Genomic DNA, 15,658 nt, shown 5'->3' with positions numbered 1-15,658 from the left:
TCAATCCTGTACATCAGCCACCGCAGTTTTCTCTCTAGGTCCTAGTTCAAGCACCTCTGCTGTCGCAGTCTTTGGCTTCTCATCCAGGTTTGCGTTCTCAAGATCCTTTTTGCTGCACTTGCACTTATACCGCACTGAGCATCCCTTCTTCTCACCAATAAAAGGGTCACTGCGGCACGATTTGCCAAACAGCTCTAGAAGTAGGACCCAGACGGTCAGACCCAGAGTGATGGATATAAGATTCAATGAATTGAGACTCTTGGCCAACGGCAGACAGAACAAGATAAGACACACAAGCGCTCGATTGGCCAACCGAGTCTTTTTGGACAGACGTCGAGTTGCTGGGTGGCGGTGGTCATGGCAGGCTGATATGACTCCCATGAAAAAGAGTGCAATGGCAAGACCATGGCAGTAGAAATACCGGATACCATCGGCAATCTCAGGATCTGTGCGCTCGATGTAATGTTCTGTCAAGTGCTCGGGGTTCGCGCCAGGGGTATCGGCAGCCAGAACGAGTTTGGACAATCCGGCAGATGAAAGGATGTAGCCCATGATGAAAGGAAGATGAGCATAGTGCCATATCGAAGCTTGAAATGTTAGTACACGTACAACATATGACAGGGATCCGAAGAAAAGAAGAAGAAAGGGACAAAAAAAAAAAAAAGAGAACTTACAGCTATACACGGCCCGTCTAATAGCATGCATATTGATGTTGCTTCCATCAACATCAAAGTAAATCCAGTTAAAGACGAAAGCTTGACACAGCCCAAGAACAGCTTTACCCAGGAATACATCGACTGTATAGCCTCCATAGCTCTGAAACATGGGCCCCATGACAGAATACCCAAACACCAGGGAGACAAAGGCGTTGGTACGTTCGACTCGATGCTCAATATTGACGGCTGGAAAGAACTCGAAGATACCAGAAAGATATTTAGCGAATCTTTTAGGCTGTGAAGTCGTTCGAGCCCATTGGAACAGTCCCGTCAGGATGCTTTGGCCACACATGTCCAGAGCGATGGCAACCCAGATAAGACCCAAACGAGAGGGCATCTCGACATGAATACTGGCGATCCAGATGGCTGCAGGAACAATGATGTTGATAGCCTGGCAAATCATGACACCGCGGACCATTGGCAAAAGGTAAGCGGTATACAAGAAATGTGTGATACCTCTGAATCGAGCAGCGACATAGAAAGATATAAGCATTTTATACGTGTTGTGTTCTCCTTCGTGGAAGGCGTAGGTCATGTTGGTAGAAAATCTATCCAGTTAGATATATGGCTTTTCTTTTTGGAAGTCAACGTACCCCAAGAGACATGCAATCTCGAACAAAATCTCAAGTCGAGTAAAGACATCGTCTGTCTCGAACCAACTCAAGATCAAGGTAATGTCGGACCAGATCTTCCACGACATGATAAAGGTAATTGCAAAGCGAAGCAACTCCTTGCCGGTTGGCTCTGCCCAGACGTGCTCGCCATTGACGTGAATGATGCCGACTAGTTACTTTTATAAGCATATGTCCACCCCAACATGTCGGATTGCTTACCGTATAAGAGATCGAAGAAGAGCTCAATAGCCATGATTTCGGTATTTTCTGAAGCACGCCAAAGTAGGCCCTTGTGAAACCATTGCTTCACGACTGGCTTCTTAAAAAGCTTGATCGTCTCCCCCAATCGAGATTGACTCCCACTGGACCCAATAGATAGTGTGTCAGAGGTAGACATGTTGGAGGAATCGACACCGGCTGCGGGCTCATCGTCATCGTAAGTTCTCAACTCAGCGCCGTAGCCGAACTTGTCAAAGTTGGCATTCAGATTGGACGTGTTGGTGGAGAGTCGTTCCAGGTGGCTGTTAACTAGGTCGAGCTGAGCTTGCATATCTTCCCACTCATCAAAAGCAGGGCCGTGTTTTTGGCGAAAGTGATGACGGCGACCTTCATGATGATCCCGTGTCTCTCTGAGATAGTTGTGATGCTCTGGTGATCCATGGATAACAATCTCGACCTGGACATCGCTACGACGTCCATGTTTCTCCCGTAACTCATCGATGTCTTCTGGGAGAGAGGCGATTACCTTTTTCCCATTAGGAAGAGTAAACTCTTGCGGTCGCCGACGTCGAGTAGGTATGAAGGACATGGCGGAAGAAATAAGTGAACTTGCTAGGTTGAGAAAGACAGCTCATCTCCCTTCTTTATATGAGGAGGAGCTGAAGAGCTGCAAGATAAGCACAGAGGCCAATGGTTTAAGCTTATTGGGCGGCCGCCTCTTTAGTAGCCCCTGCTATTTCGATGCCCCTACTATTGGCCTTTGGTGATGTTTTCTCACAGCTTATTTGATATGAAGCTGCACTACCCATGCATATTTGGGGTAAGCATGTTGTTTCGCTTAAGCTTAATAAGGCGCTAGTAGCCATGACTAAGTGTGAAGATGGTTGTGTTTATTATCGTTGAATATGAGAGAAAGCAATGCTTGATGTGAAGGAATGTTGAAGGATTCTTAGCTTTTATGGGTAGGTGCTGTACGTATATTGTTCAAGACGTGGCAGACCACTAAGATTGAAGCTTAGTATATAGAAAATAAATATCATGAATGCAGGTCTTAAATATCATAAAATGAATTGTTCTATATATTAGGTACTAGACAAGTAGTATTAAGGCTTCTGGCAACCTCTTGGCTGGTACTGTAAATTGGTTGCATCAAGCACCCAGATCTTACTGTTTCACTAACACCGTCTGACATCACGTGATACATCACCTTCCGGCTGTTTCCCGGCTCCAACACCAAATGCGGCCTAAGGCTACCAATTCTAGCTCTGCCGTCGTCCGGTAATTCGGAGCAAAGATTCAGCCATCACCAAACTACCAAAACCAATCCCCTCCCAATCCAACCTCCAACACCGCCAATATGCCTGCCGCGTGGAGAGCCGCTGGTCTTACGTACGTCAACTGAATTCCCAGGCACTTCCGAAATTATCGCCTGCCGTCGAGCGACCCGTCAACGAGCACCGAGAAGCTAACATTGGTCGTTCCCGATAGCTACAACCGCTACCTGGCCATCGCCGCCCGCGTTGTCCGCCGCAGCCTGAAGGACGACAAGAGAATCGTTGCCGAGCGCCGAGGCGAGATGGATCTCCGATTTTCCAAGTGGGAGGTAAGAAGGCGACGCTGAAACCTGCGAAAACAATGAGCGATAGAGAAAAGCGACAAGATTACTAACGGGTAAATTACCTCAACAGAACGGCAAGCAGGGCGAGATGCAGAACCTTGCCAAGGCCAACGCTGCCATCGCCGCCGAGAACGCCGCTTAAGGAATTTGACTCGGATGGATGATTGCGTACGGGATATTGGAAGCATGGCGCCTGAAGGGGGATTGCTCGGATGGGATGAGATGGAACTTATTCACCAAGAGCCGCCGATCGCATGAACCTGGTGCCACTGTATCATAATGATTGCTACAATACATCAATCAATTCAAAAACTACGATTGTAATTGCGACAAAAGAATTGCTTGTAAATGAATGAGTTTCTCGTGATCTAAACAAATTGTATTCCTTCCATGTCATGATGGCAATGGGACGCATCTCAACTTTCTGGGCACCCGGCTACTGCCGACTCTCCACAAAAGCCTTTAAAGAACACAACATATTAGCAGCAACTCATTTAGTCATGACATTGGCTGTCGTGATTTTATCTGTAGAATCCAATGAATCTCTAAGCCCGTGCTTTATCGTAAATGATATTTTTGACCAGAGTTTAATTGATTCGACAATCTATCACCAGGCAAAGTACGTAGTGGTGGAGCCATCATCAACCAACTTGGAGGCAGAACCTCCCTTCTCACACTCAATCAACTCACTGTCAACATCTAATCTAATACTAAACTCTCAACGCATGCACTGCCACACACACGATTGGTACACAGGCCACAATATTAATTCATAATAGTGCTATCGCGTTTCGGTTCAGTTTACACTACGGACATGGACGGCTCAGCAGCTATTCCTGATGATGGTGGGTGCCCAACAATACCTTGAATTATGCCATGTCAAAGTCTGACCTGACGGCACAGATATTGCGAGGTTATCGCTGAACTACCAATATGAACCTCCGCCTCCGCCTCCCCCAGATATCATGACAGCCGGAATAGTCGCTGTAGATATTACAGATAAATTCACACAAGCCGTCAACAGTGAGTTTTCATCCTTGGTACTCCCACCATAAATGACCCCGCCATTGACTGACTGACTCTTTACCACAGCCCTCGCACCCGGAGATCTCGTCAAAGATGACTCCTTTACCTTGTTCGACTCTGTCGCGGCTCTCGAGGTGAGATTCCCGTCATGATATTAAGATCAAAGACTAACGTGTGTAGATCATGGACCCAAAGATGGACAGTGGTTGTGTCAAGTCACCAGATGAGCTTGAGGAGCTCTACGACGTTAGTCGGCCACTTCTTCCCGAAGAGGTGCTGGGCATCATAGACCAGCTACTCTGTCACGAGGTAAACGAGTTATTTACATGGGAAAGAAGAAGGAAAACTGATTTGTCTATCTAGATGGCCTGGCACCAAGGATATCCTCTATCGCAGACTCTGTTCACCAGCATATATGCTGAAGCGCTCCTGACACCTACACCACAAACAGTCAAAGATGCTCGCTTCGTCAGAAATGCGACTTCTGAATCCTCCGGAAGCTCTAATATGTTGGAAATTCTCAGAGCGTATTGTCTTGGTTTGTTAAAGGCTTGTGGCTACGTGAACGAACGTATCAGATCCGAACACTACTATGAGGTAAGCACGGCTGTGAATCGTCAAGAAACCGACTCGGCTGACACGTATATCGTAGGAAGAGGACTTTGTGACAAACACATACCACCGTACTCTTCTTGCAGAGATACAACCCGAACACATTCAGCATGCTATCCAAGAGGCGAGAAGTTTGCTCATCACACTGGGTGACGAAATCAGCCATGAGCTTAGACAGGCACTCGACCAGCGATTGCAGCTACGGTCGTATTTTCTGAAAGCGACAGAGTGTCCCAAATACATGAGAGAGCCAGATGTAGCGAGGAAACCATGGCTGGATTGTCTCAATCTCCTCCCAGGCATCAAGGCTTCTCATGATCTTGGCCAACCTGTCGATGATGCCTTCAGTGCCAAACTCCAAAGAAAGCTTGCCAGCACTATGCCTCCGAGACCGATTGTTCAGTTGAAGTTTGAAGATGCATTCGGACACTTGACGAGACTATTCTCAGACGGCGCTGAACTAATCGATGTTCTCAATTACACCGACTCTCAGTGTCTACAGGTAGAATATGAGTCTTCCTTAAACAAGGCAATGCTGACAGTGCTTAGAACTTTGTCTATTACTTCCAAGCCAAGAAACCACAACCACTGGTCTTTGTACGGACCCTACTCCAAACTTTCCTATTTAACGAGATGGAAGTTTTAGGGTCCATGAGCATCCGCCAGATACTAGACGATGACTTTTCCATCGTGACGCTGCCCGCGAGCTTCCAGCTTGACCGCAACAATGATGAGATCGAAGTTCCTCAAGATCCCCGATTCATAGTTGCTGAGCAAATGGAGCTCTTCCGCAAACGAGCGGCGCAACCTTTTCTCGATATCTTCAGAACGTACTGTCAGAATCGATGCCGTGTGCGACGCACGCTTTGCCACGTTATTAGAGACTGGGAAAACCTTCAGGTTGACGCCGAGGAGCTCGACCAAAGGATCCAAGTCAGGTTGAGCGAGGAGCCTATGAGGCGGTTGACCGGCACGAACAGTGCTCCAGTCGAGACATGGTCCCTTCCGCTGTCGTCATGGACCTACCTGTACAAGATCCACCAGATGGAAACCATCGTGCAGCTTGGTTTTGAGCTGGAAGTCTACCAACCAGACGAACTTGCCGGCATGTACTGGTATCTAAACTACCTCGCCAAATGGAGATTACAACATGCAGAAAGGATCAAGTCGTTCATTGTTCGAAAGGTCGAGGAGTCGCGTGCATCCCCTAACCCTCATGACCCCACCGTCGATCGCCAACTTGAGCGATCTCTTGCGTTTACCCGACTCACGCTTCTGGATGCTGCTGTCACATGGGAATTGTCCGATGCGCTCTCATGCGTTTACACCATATTGCTGCGGCTCAAGCTGATCAAGCTCCCCCCGAGACCGTATAGTAACGATGAATTGCGCTTTGATCTGCGCATGAGACCATTTGCAGTGATCGGTCTCCCGCCTCTACCAAACTTCCAAGAATTCACAGAAGGAACAGCGCAACCAGAATCACCTACAGCAGATATTCTTAACTACGCAGAGAGGGCACTCAAGGGTGCGAAGAGAGGACTTGAGGCGTTGAGCAAGTTGTCTGCTCGGGATGCATTTTCGGTTGGTTCTCACGACAAGTGGGTCACTTCCAAGAAGAATGCTCTCAAGGCATGTATCGCAACGGGACTCGCGATCACAACATTACAGAAAGCATTGGAAAGGGGAGCAGATGATTTGAAGATCAAGGCCGAGGTGCCAACTCCGGATAAGTGTTATCACGATTGGTGGATTGTGCCTCGTGTAGTTCCTACTTAAGATGTTCAATGGTATCTAACAAGCCAAAAAAACAAGGGAATAAATTGAGGATATGTTCAAACTACAAACGTACATTTGGGTATCCAAATGAGAGTTACCTCCTTAACCAGCCATCCTGCAGCAGGCAGGCCTGCCTCTCAACCCAAGCAGACCGCAAGCTATAAGCCAAATACAACGCCATTTACACAATAGCAGTTTCCGAAATGATAACCAAATGCATTCTCATTGTATGCTTTTTGATATTGAAGCGCATACTGAGAATGATTGGGTATCTTCAATACTTTGATATCACGATGGGTCCTGTGTGACCAGCACTTAAACTAACATTAAGGTAGCTTAAGCGACGCGGCGGCGAGCGGCCTGAGCCATTCTAAGGCGCACGGTCTGCTCATAAAGGACGTCCTTGAAGGCGAAGAGAAGAGCAGCAGTGAGTACGCTCTGAGTGATCTTGGGACCGATACCTGTTGATTACAGTCAGCGCATTGTCATGTGAAAGATCAATGGTAAAGTACTTACCTCGGTAGAGACCAGAGTAACCACTCTCACGCACGATGCGAGAAAGAGCCGCAAGAGAGCCCTCCTTCTGGCCGCTTTGAACGTGCATCTGAGACTTGACGGTAATGTAGGGGTAGGTGATCGCAGTAGCGAACAACTTGCCCAGGGCGCCGAGGAAGAAGGCGACAGCGGGAGTCACCTTGCGACGCTTCTCAACTGTGTTCTTCAGCTGCTCAAACAGAGTGTACTGAAGAATGGGGTTGATGACGAGCACAAGAGCCGGGATGACACCGGCGAAGAGAGCCTGAGGACCCTCGTTCTTGAGGAGTAGCAGCAGAGTGCCGATGGTGCTGGGAGCCTTGGCAGGCTGGGAAGACTCGCCGGCCTCGACATCCTTCTTCTTCTCCTGCTGGCGGGTGGTGACTCGGGTGTTGACAACCCAAATAGGGTTGGTGATGATAACGGTAGCGGAGCCAGCAATGGCACCGGCGATCATCGACTCAACGGTAGTGAGCTTGGATCCAGCGCGACCAGCCTTGGCAGCGGCCTTCTCGAAGAAACCGCGGGTCCATTCGTACCAGTAGTAGTAAACAAAGTTGGTAATGCTGATACCGAAGAGGGCCGAGTTAATGCCGGAGTACAGACCAGAGATACCCTCACGGGCGATGATGTTGCCAACAGCCTCGCTGAACTTGCTCTCGGCCTTCTTGGACTCGACCTGGGCGCGTGTAGAGAGGGTGATGAGAGGGTAGCTTTAGACGTGGTTAGCGCATTGCGTCGCATTGGGTATGCGACATGTGCATGTCTGATACTTACGTCAGGATCATGGACAAGAGACCACCTCCAGCGCCAGCAAGAGCGTGGGCGACATTGTCGTTCTGAGGGATGGCGGGAACCTCGGGCGCCTTTTCGATCTCAATCTTGGTTGGTGTGATCTCGACCTTTGTGATAGGGGAGTCGATCTCAGGAGTGGTCTCCTTGTCGACGTTGTCCGACATGATGGCGTCTGGAGGAGTGTGTAAGTGAGTATTTGAGCAGGGATAGGCGGCGCGTTAAAGCTTGTTGCTTCAATTGAATTGAATGAAACCGAATGGATGGAAATGAAATGGACTGGGGAATGTTTAGTATTGAAAACCTGGGGAACGTACAATTAGTTGCGCGGGGCCGTGCTTAATTATGTAGTAAGGACGCCTGTAGATCTCGGCAATGGCTGATGTCTCAACTGGAAATGCCTAGGGACTCCTCCTGTAACAGAGGAGAAAGGCACCAAGTACAGGAGGTGCACCTCTAAATATACCGAGGTCGGGACGGGGTCTGTTTCCGAGCAGACATCCCTAAAAGTCGGCCACTGTTCCGCATCTGAAAATGAGGTCACCTCCCAGCATGTGACGTGGGGACGGGAGAAGAGACATGGGCCGGTCTAGAGAGCTTTACCGTGTGCAAGTCGACGTCCGCTAAACTTAATTAGGTAGTTATTCTGAGAACTCTTCTGTTTCTCACCAAGAACCAAGAATCGTAGATGCAAGCCTCGGAACCAAGGAGAAACAAAAGATGCGGAGACCCGCAACGGCGCTAGTCTAGATCTAGCCCAATGTCAACATGTGCCGCCACGTCAACCCCGGTCAATGATCCCTACCCACACCGCGGCGGGTTGGTTTGGTTTTGCAACAAACAGATGGTAATAGTGCGCGCTTGCCTTTATGCATTCGGCACTTTACTTTACATTGCATTCCATGAATGAATAACACCAATTTTAGTCGTCGATGCGAAAGCGCAAGAGCTTAGCCGCTGATTCTGACTCTTTCACTGTTCGCTGGCAGTCAGTGGTCGATATGAACACGCCCAGCGCGGATATTATGTCCTCGCCAGATCCACTTAACGATACCGTTGAACAGCCGCCTCGGAGTCAAAGCAGGCCTCTAAGTGCCGTACCTCCTTCGACCACGCGTCGTATAGTTCGCAGCAGTCAACGGTCAAGTCGATTTTTATCCACGGGAAAAGGAACTTCGCCTAGGAGGCAGACTTTCGAACTCGAGGTTGGAGATAACCAGGCACCCCAGCGATTATTAGTCACCGTCGAGACCGAGGACCAAAGCATGTCAGTCGGGCCTAGCAGCGCGCGTCGGAAGCTATTCCAAGACAGCCCTTCCTTGCCTACATCACGACGGAGGGAAATGACCACCACTACGACGACAGTTCCGTTGAAGAAAGCGATCGAGGAGCAGGTGCAAGATCCCAACGCGACTCCAAGAAAACGAGGTCGCCCGAGAAAAACAAACGGCACGCCATTACCAAGCGCAGGAATCAAAAGGAAAGGAACACCGATTGCGGGGAGCCCTCGAACACGGCGGCGCACATCAAAGGATGTAGACACAACAGAAACTATTGCGCAGCCTACGCCAGGCACGAAACGAAGGGGCCGACCACCAAAGAACCGATCTATCGACTTGGGAAGTACAAAAACGCCAGGAAAAGCTTCGATATTGGAAAGCGCTCAACCAGACGATGCTTTTCAACCTGATGAGCTTGCAGATGCTGGCAATGTGTCCGAACTTCCTCCTATACGCGCCGACGATTCACAAGCCGATAACGATGTGACCTTAGTAATTACACCGTCAGAAGCTGAGGCAAATCAGTTGCGCGCGAATCGAACCGCAAACAATAGCGCGCCTGCGCAATCAGAACCTGACTCGGATATCTGGATGGCGACACTGGATGACGAACCAACCCCAAGACCTACAACAAAAGCTGCACCCAGAGCTTCAAGCCCAGAGCATGGCCGAGATGGTGGTTCATCGGATTTAGGAGATTATGGTTATGGACCTGCTGGGAGTGATGTTTCCTCGGCAGACGAGCCTCGGAGTGACACCCGACCTGAAGCCGATGATACTGTCGCAGCGGGCGAAGACTTTAGTATGATCTTTATGGATTCATTACCATCATTACAAGCGAGCTTGCGCAGTTCGACGCAACAACAAACCGAAAACGATATAGGCGAAGAGACGAGCATGATTATCAACAACACCTTAGAATCCCTACGACAGTCTTTGCAGGATCGCGACAGACCTAAGAAGGACCAGGAAACTGCTAGACAGGAGGATAAGATCGAAGCACCGAAAGAACCCGCGCCAGAAGAACCTCAACAGGACTTCCGACAATCAACTATTCGCCCACCTCAAAAATTTTCACCCAGCCGTGCTCTGGCTTCCCGATGGTGGCAGAGCCCTCGGAGAATGGGTTCTTCACCTTTGCGACACCAGGTGCTGTTAAAATCGAACGTGCCTGACAACCCCGAAACTACCGAATACCGTGGATCTCCCCTTGCATCCCACCGCCACGACGCACCTCACCTCGAGAACGAAGACTCAAACCTCTACGACGATTCTTTCTCGGAGATTCCTGATGCAGTGCTGAAAGCAGCTACGCCCCGTCGCCCCCGAGCGAGCGCTAAAAAGCTCCGAGTAGTCGAGAAACAGGATATTCAAATGGAAGACGCACAGCCCACTCAACTCGAAGATGAGCCAGAAGCACAAGAAGAGGCCCCTGAGGAGCAGGACGTCCAGGAGGAACAACAAGATGAGGCTAACCAGCCAGCAGCCTCCAATACAAGTGTTGCCTCTCGTTCTGATAAAGGGCGTCTTCCTACTCCTGACGACACATCTTCGAATTTTGAAGTTGAAAGTGATAACAACCAGAAGACTAGGGCTGGCTCGCGCAATCCCACAAGGCTTAATTCAAGCAGAGGCTCTTCACTGAAGAACCCCTCACCTGAGCCTGTAATCCAAGTTCAAACGTTACCGGAAGCTGCAGATGAGATTGTTAATGAAGTTGTGATCGAGAAGAGGAAGAGGGACGATGAGCTTCTGATAGATTTCGATGCTACTGCCCAAGAACCCGACAACCATTCGGATGCTGGCCACCACTTGTTGGATGAACCTGACGATCACTCTGATGTAGACGAGCAAGTTTTCGAGCAGACTGTCATAGGCGACCCTGTCGAGGAGGACGAAGAGGAAGAAGAAGAACCTGAAGTGGTACAGGAGCTACCTAAGATCGCCAAGCCACGCCAGCCTCGACTGTCTTTGGAAAACGAAGTCCAACAGCCAGAGGTGACACCGATGAACCAGCTTTCATCACCTATTCAAGAACAACAATCTTTGCCAGAACTCATGTCCGAGAGGGCCAGGCGTCCTACACTATCGCCTATTGTTCGAGCAGGTCGCGCTTTGCAAAGTGTGACATCAGATCCTCCATCGCCTGAGGCTCATGATCGCCATTTGCGAAGCCCCTTCAGGAGCTCTGCTACCAGAGACTTGGGGCCAAGGGAATCCCAAATCATGCGACGCACGAGTGCCAGTCCTGGAAGGTCGCATGCTTCAAATGAAGCTGCCCAGATCCCTCAGGGTAACGAGGCCTATGAGGATCCCTTTGGAACCAACACCAGGCACACAGGACAGCCTAGCTTTATGGAAGCTCTCGAAAGGAGTAGTCGTACTTCCTCGCCTCGCCATCGACGAACAGTATCTAGGGATTCTGCGGCCAGTTCGACGCATTTCCAGGCCCCCAGTGAGGGCGGCATGAGCTGGGTGCAGAATGAAGGCCCTATCAGCCCTAACCTTCGTGGGGATATCCCTCTTGAGGCCTTTGCGCGCTCAACAGTAAGACGCGCCGGCCCAACTGCTTCTCGCGGTCAAGTCGATGAAGTCATGGATGTGACGGATGATGAGACTGAAGATGCGGGTGATGATATAGATTTGTGGGAGTTTGAGGCGCAAAGGTCAAGTCCTCGAACAACCCGGCAACAACCCGCAAAGAATAAGCCAGAATCACCTTACCGCAGACGGGACAAAATACCAAGCCCTTGGGGTAAACAGGCTGCCAGAGAAACACAACAAGATGAGAGCATTGATCAGAGAACGATGAGTGAGATTGATGAGACCGAAGATCGCCAAACAGATGCCATGGAGATTACTACTGAAGACCCGCCTCGAGCAGAAGAGCATTCTCGTCTGAATAAGAAGCAGGCTGTCAAACAGCCCAAACAAGCTCCTGCCACTGCCAAGGCGAACCGCTTCGATCTGTCGGCCTTCTTCTCGTCTCCTGGAGTCCTTCCAGGGAGGCTGACCGACAAGCTCTCACCTTTCAAGATGTCAGTCTCTGGAGCACGGCCTGCTAAGCCTGAACCTGAGCCCGAGACAACACAAACACTACCGACAAGCTCCATGTTTCCACAGCTGCCTCAGCAAGAGCTCGCGCCTCGAGGCAAGCCAAAGCTTGGTTTTTTCTCTCCCGCCCGCCCTGTTCAACCGGCAGCGATGCGAGAGCCATCTGAGCAGTCGGAAGAGGAAACGAATTCTCAATCAGAGTCAAGGTCCAACCAATCTCCTTCAGATCAGGGCTCAGAGGAATCCTCAGTACATGAGGAGCACGGTATAGCCGTGGAAGCTATCTCTCAGCAGCCTGATGAGAGAGAAAGATCGGAGGAACACGAACAGGAAGATCCGGATGAAGAAGGAACTGAAGACGATGTTGAAGAATTTCAGCCTTCCGAGATGCCCTCAGTACCCCAGAAGGCGAACTTTAGTCCTGAACGACGACGACCTAATCAGTCCTTCTTTAAAGCATCGACGCGGAATGCGATCGCTCAACCAGGACCAGAACCTGAGCCTGAGCCTGAACCAGTTCCTACTACAGGGGAACCTACTCCACCAAGGATGCAGCTCACCCACGCCGATATACACAGATGGCAGCAGGAAACTTCCAATGCCAGCGAAGACTCCCCAGAACCATCCCCAGCTAAACCCGCTCCCCGCCCTGCCCCTCGCCCTATTCTCAGACCACTACCTCCCAGAAACGCATCCCCCATCAAATCAAGTCTACGCTCTCCTCTCAAACCTCATACCCCTGGCCGTGTAGTCGAGTTCACGAGCAGCGTCCTCTCTCCTATAGAACAGGCCAAGGTTCGACATCAACGTCGACTATCCAATTCTTCGGCGGCATCACAGTCTAGCAACGGCCCCCAGCGACCGCGTATTAGACCACCACCCGGCCAAACTACCAACAAGGAGAATCCCACCACCATCAAGGTCCCTGCGTCTAACGCGGGACCACCTAAGAAACAACCGCGTCCTGCACCACTATCACAAACTGTCTGGACACGGAAACATTGGCTTGTGCTCGACGATCTACTTCAGGAGCGCCGCCAAGGCCCTTTCACTATCTATTACGAACGTTGCTCAGACAAATATCTTGGAAAGACCGTTGCCAGCCAGGGTGAAGCCATGACGCTGGAGCGTTGGCACCTGGATTGTGTCGACGCCTTCAAGGCTCAAGTTGGCGGCTGGGACGAGGGTGCCCTGGCCAAGAGACTATTCGCTCTTATCCTGGGCGAGCAGAGGAGAAGTCAAGAGGCTTCTTCTTCTGCTGGACCTAGGCGAGTTATGTTTCATTGAATGACGTAAGGAACAATTGTTTGCTTTTTTTGCATTGAGTTACGAAGCATGGCATATTATTTTAGCATTCATGAGGCGTTTTGTTTCATGAGAGGTCGGTTGCTGTTGCTGTTGTTGGAGATACCAAGTACAAAACGATTGTTTGTATTCGTCACGCCTTGCGATTTGATTCAATACCCCCTGTTGGAAGCGGAAACTGGTTGAGGCATTGTCTGTACATAGGTTTGGATCACAGGCACAGTGCTATATATAAGGACACATGAACAAATACAAGCATTGACCAGCATAGACGATCGTGTTCCCTCTTTGAAACGCCTAGTCTAAGATACTGTGTGACATATTACATACAACGGATGAACCCCTATCTATTCCAGCATAGACGCCTGGTTTGTGTACAAAACATCGACGACGCTGCTCAACTTCTCAATGGTTGCAAGAGCCGCATCGTACGACTCATCCCGGTGCGTCTCGTCGAAGATGATAAGGCAGCCAGCGCCCTGGTCCAGAACACCAATAATGACCTTGTCCAGGATCATCTGGGAGAGCTTTCGCTCAACCTGCTGGGTGTCGAGGCCGACCATGTTTGCGATGTGGTCAATCTCCACGCGCGAGAAAGGCTCAATAACCTTGATAAGGTTCTGCTCCAACATAGCGTCGTAGAGGCGACGGAGGTGGTTTCGGATGAAGGTGTCGCTTCCTAGCTCGTATCGGTAGGAAGAAAGTGCACGCTCGTACTCCTCCAGTGATCGATTCGAGTGGGCGCGAGCAATAGCCTTCATAGCTTCTAGGTTCTTGCCAGCGTACTTGAGGGCTTGCTTCGAGGCCATGAGGTTGTTGACGTCGTCCACGAGGTTAAGCATGATTTTGCAGAGAAGCATATACTGCAGAGCAGCCTGAGCCCTGGTGCTTTCGTCTTGGGAGTGGTAGCCATCGAGAGCCTCGATGAAGTAGGAGAAAGCGGTGTTGAAGTCCTTATCTTCGGCGTGAAGCATACCACTTTGCATGTCGAGGTTGGCCTGTAGCATGGGAGGTGTGTACACACTGGCAGCGCTGGTTCGTGCACTGGTAAGAGCAGCACGGGCCTTGGGAATGTTACCAAGGGCATGGTAGACTCTGGATTCGAGGAGTTGGACTTCGACGAGGCGGAGCTTGTCGTCGAGGCGCTTGAGCTCGCGAAGGAGGTTGTTGATCAGACCGAGGGCTTCATAGTAGGATTGCTTAGCCATTTGGAGGGCTACCAGACGGACCTCGAGGTCCTGTCGCTGGAAAGCACGGCGCTCGGCGGTGGCCCATTCTATACAATCCTTGGTGACGGAGATTTCGATATCGGTACTGTCGGGGATTTCCTTGATGAGGTCGAGCAGTTGGCGGACTACGTCACCACGTTAGCTGGCTGGCTGTGATGCATTGGCGCAAGATTGCTTTGGTGTTGAGGACATACCCAACTTGGCCGACTTGGCCTTTGCAAAAGAAGAGAATACTGTCCTGCTCTCCTTGACCAGGTTCACCAACTCTTGCGTCTTCCTGTTCTAATTGTTAGCGGGGCACGCGGGAAGCGGTCGTGAAGCGGTGCGCACTTCTCGTCTCGGTAGATCTCTCCTAGGCTGACCAAAGCGGTTTCGTACTCGCGAGTAGCTGCATCGGATGTGGTGCTGGGAGCCTTGGAGATGATGTCCTTGTAGATGGCCTCAGCCTTTCGTGGGTCGGACTTGGCGAGCTTCTGCGCTTCCTGGACCCTCGCCGATTCGGCCGCCGCCATTGTGTAGGATGTGGTTTCGTGTGTCGGGGGTGAAGATCGTGTGTAGTAGAATTATGCGCTATGCTACGCGGACGAGAGAAGGCGTTGAGGGTGGTGTAGAATGGTGGTCGTTATGATGATGTTGTTTAGTTGGAGGTAATGGATAGCAAGCAATGATGGTAGCTACCTTACCTTACTTAGCCTCCAGGTTGCCAGAGCACGACGTAGACCAGCCAGTAAAAGAGTGGGTCTCAACAGCCTCAAGCAAAGGTCAATTGAATCGATTATAACGGCGGGCTTTCATTGATCCGCGTCTAGCTACCCTAGATCAGAGTCTACCTACATCATGCCCTGCCAAAGTGGGGGTTTGCCATTGTAAATGGAAGCTT

At 50.3% G+C, this 15,658-nt stretch overlaps 6 protein-coding genes across 6 annotated transcripts; 3 read left to right on the top strand and 3 right to left on the bottom strand.

Moving 5' to 3' along the window:
* FGSG_00311 (uncharacterized protein) lies at positions 1 to 552 on the bottom strand (the record flags this gene model as incomplete). The annotated part of the gene is made up of 2 exons (XM_011317657.1): positions 1 to 194; positions 333 to 552. 2 exons carry the CDS (start codon positions 550 to 552, stop codon positions 1 to 3), a joined length of 414 nt encoding a protein of 137 aa, XP_011315959.1.
* A 2,285-nt stretch (positions 553 to 2,837) lies between these two features.
* FGSG_00310 (uncharacterized protein) lies at positions 2,838 to 3,505 on the top strand. Its single transcript, XM_011317656.1, has 3 exons — positions 2,838 to 2,938; positions 3,038 to 3,152; positions 3,238 to 3,505. Exons 1-3 carry the CDS (start codon positions 2,907 to 2,909, stop codon positions 3,307 to 3,309), a joined length of 219 nt encoding a protein of 72 aa, XP_011315958.1. The 5' UTR covers positions 2,838 to 2,906; the 3' UTR covers positions 3,310 to 3,505.
* A 476-nt stretch (positions 3,506 to 3,981) lies between these two features.
* Positions 3,982 to 6,584, top strand: FGSG_00309 (uncharacterized protein; the record flags this gene model as incomplete). Its single annotated transcript, XM_011317655.1, has 7 exons — positions 3,982 to 4,012; positions 4,071 to 4,190; positions 4,260 to 4,327; positions 4,374 to 4,502; positions 4,557 to 4,790; positions 4,846 to 5,307; positions 5,355 to 6,584. 7 exons carry the CDS (start codon positions 3,982 to 3,984, stop codon positions 6,582 to 6,584), a joined length of 2,274 nt encoding a protein of 757 aa, XP_011315957.1.
* A 24-nt stretch (positions 6,585 to 6,608) lies between these two features.
* FGSG_00308 (uncharacterized protein) lies at positions 6,609 to 8,182 on the bottom strand. The gene is made up of 3 exons (XM_011317654.1): positions 7,896 to 8,182; positions 7,101 to 7,831; positions 6,609 to 7,045 (listed from the first exon to the last, which is right to left on the bottom strand). Exons 1-3 carry the CDS (start codon positions 8,075 to 8,077, stop codon positions 6,921 to 6,923), a joined length of 1,038 nt encoding a protein of 345 aa, XP_011315956.1. The 5' UTR covers positions 8,078 to 8,182; the 3' UTR covers positions 6,609 to 6,920.
* Positions 8,183 to 9,253: 1,071 nt separating this feature from the next.
* FGSG_00307 (uncharacterized protein) lies at positions 9,254 to 13,531 on the top strand (the record flags this gene model as incomplete). The annotated part of the gene is made up of 1 exon (XM_011317653.1): positions 9,254 to 13,531. One exon carries the CDS (start codon positions 9,254 to 9,256, stop codon positions 13,529 to 13,531), a length of 4,278 nt encoding a protein of 1,425 aa, XP_011315955.1.
* Positions 13,532 to 13,831: 300 nt separating this feature from the next.
* On the bottom strand, positions 13,832 to 15,441 carry FGSG_00306 (26S proteasome non-ATPase regulatory subunit 11). The gene is made up of 3 exons (XM_011317652.1): positions 15,109 to 15,441; positions 14,973 to 15,055; positions 13,832 to 14,903 (listed from the first exon to the last, which is right to left on the bottom strand). Exons 1-3 carry the CDS (start codon positions 15,288 to 15,290, stop codon positions 13,897 to 13,899), a joined length of 1,272 nt encoding a protein of 423 aa, XP_011315954.1. The 5' UTR covers positions 15,291 to 15,441; the 3' UTR covers positions 13,832 to 13,896.
* Between the last annotated feature and the right edge of the window lie 217 nt (positions 15,442 to 15,658).

This window comes from Fusarium graminearum, chromosome 1 (assembly GCF_000240135.3).
Source record: "Fusarium graminearum PH-1 chromosome 1, whole genome shotgun sequence".
Taxonomy (NCBI): domain Eukaryota; kingdom Fungi; phylum Ascomycota; class Sordariomycetes; order Hypocreales; family Nectriaceae; genus Fusarium; species Fusarium graminearum.
Note: the sequence above shows the minus strand (reverse complement) of the source record. Positions and strands in the feature narration are given on the sequence as shown.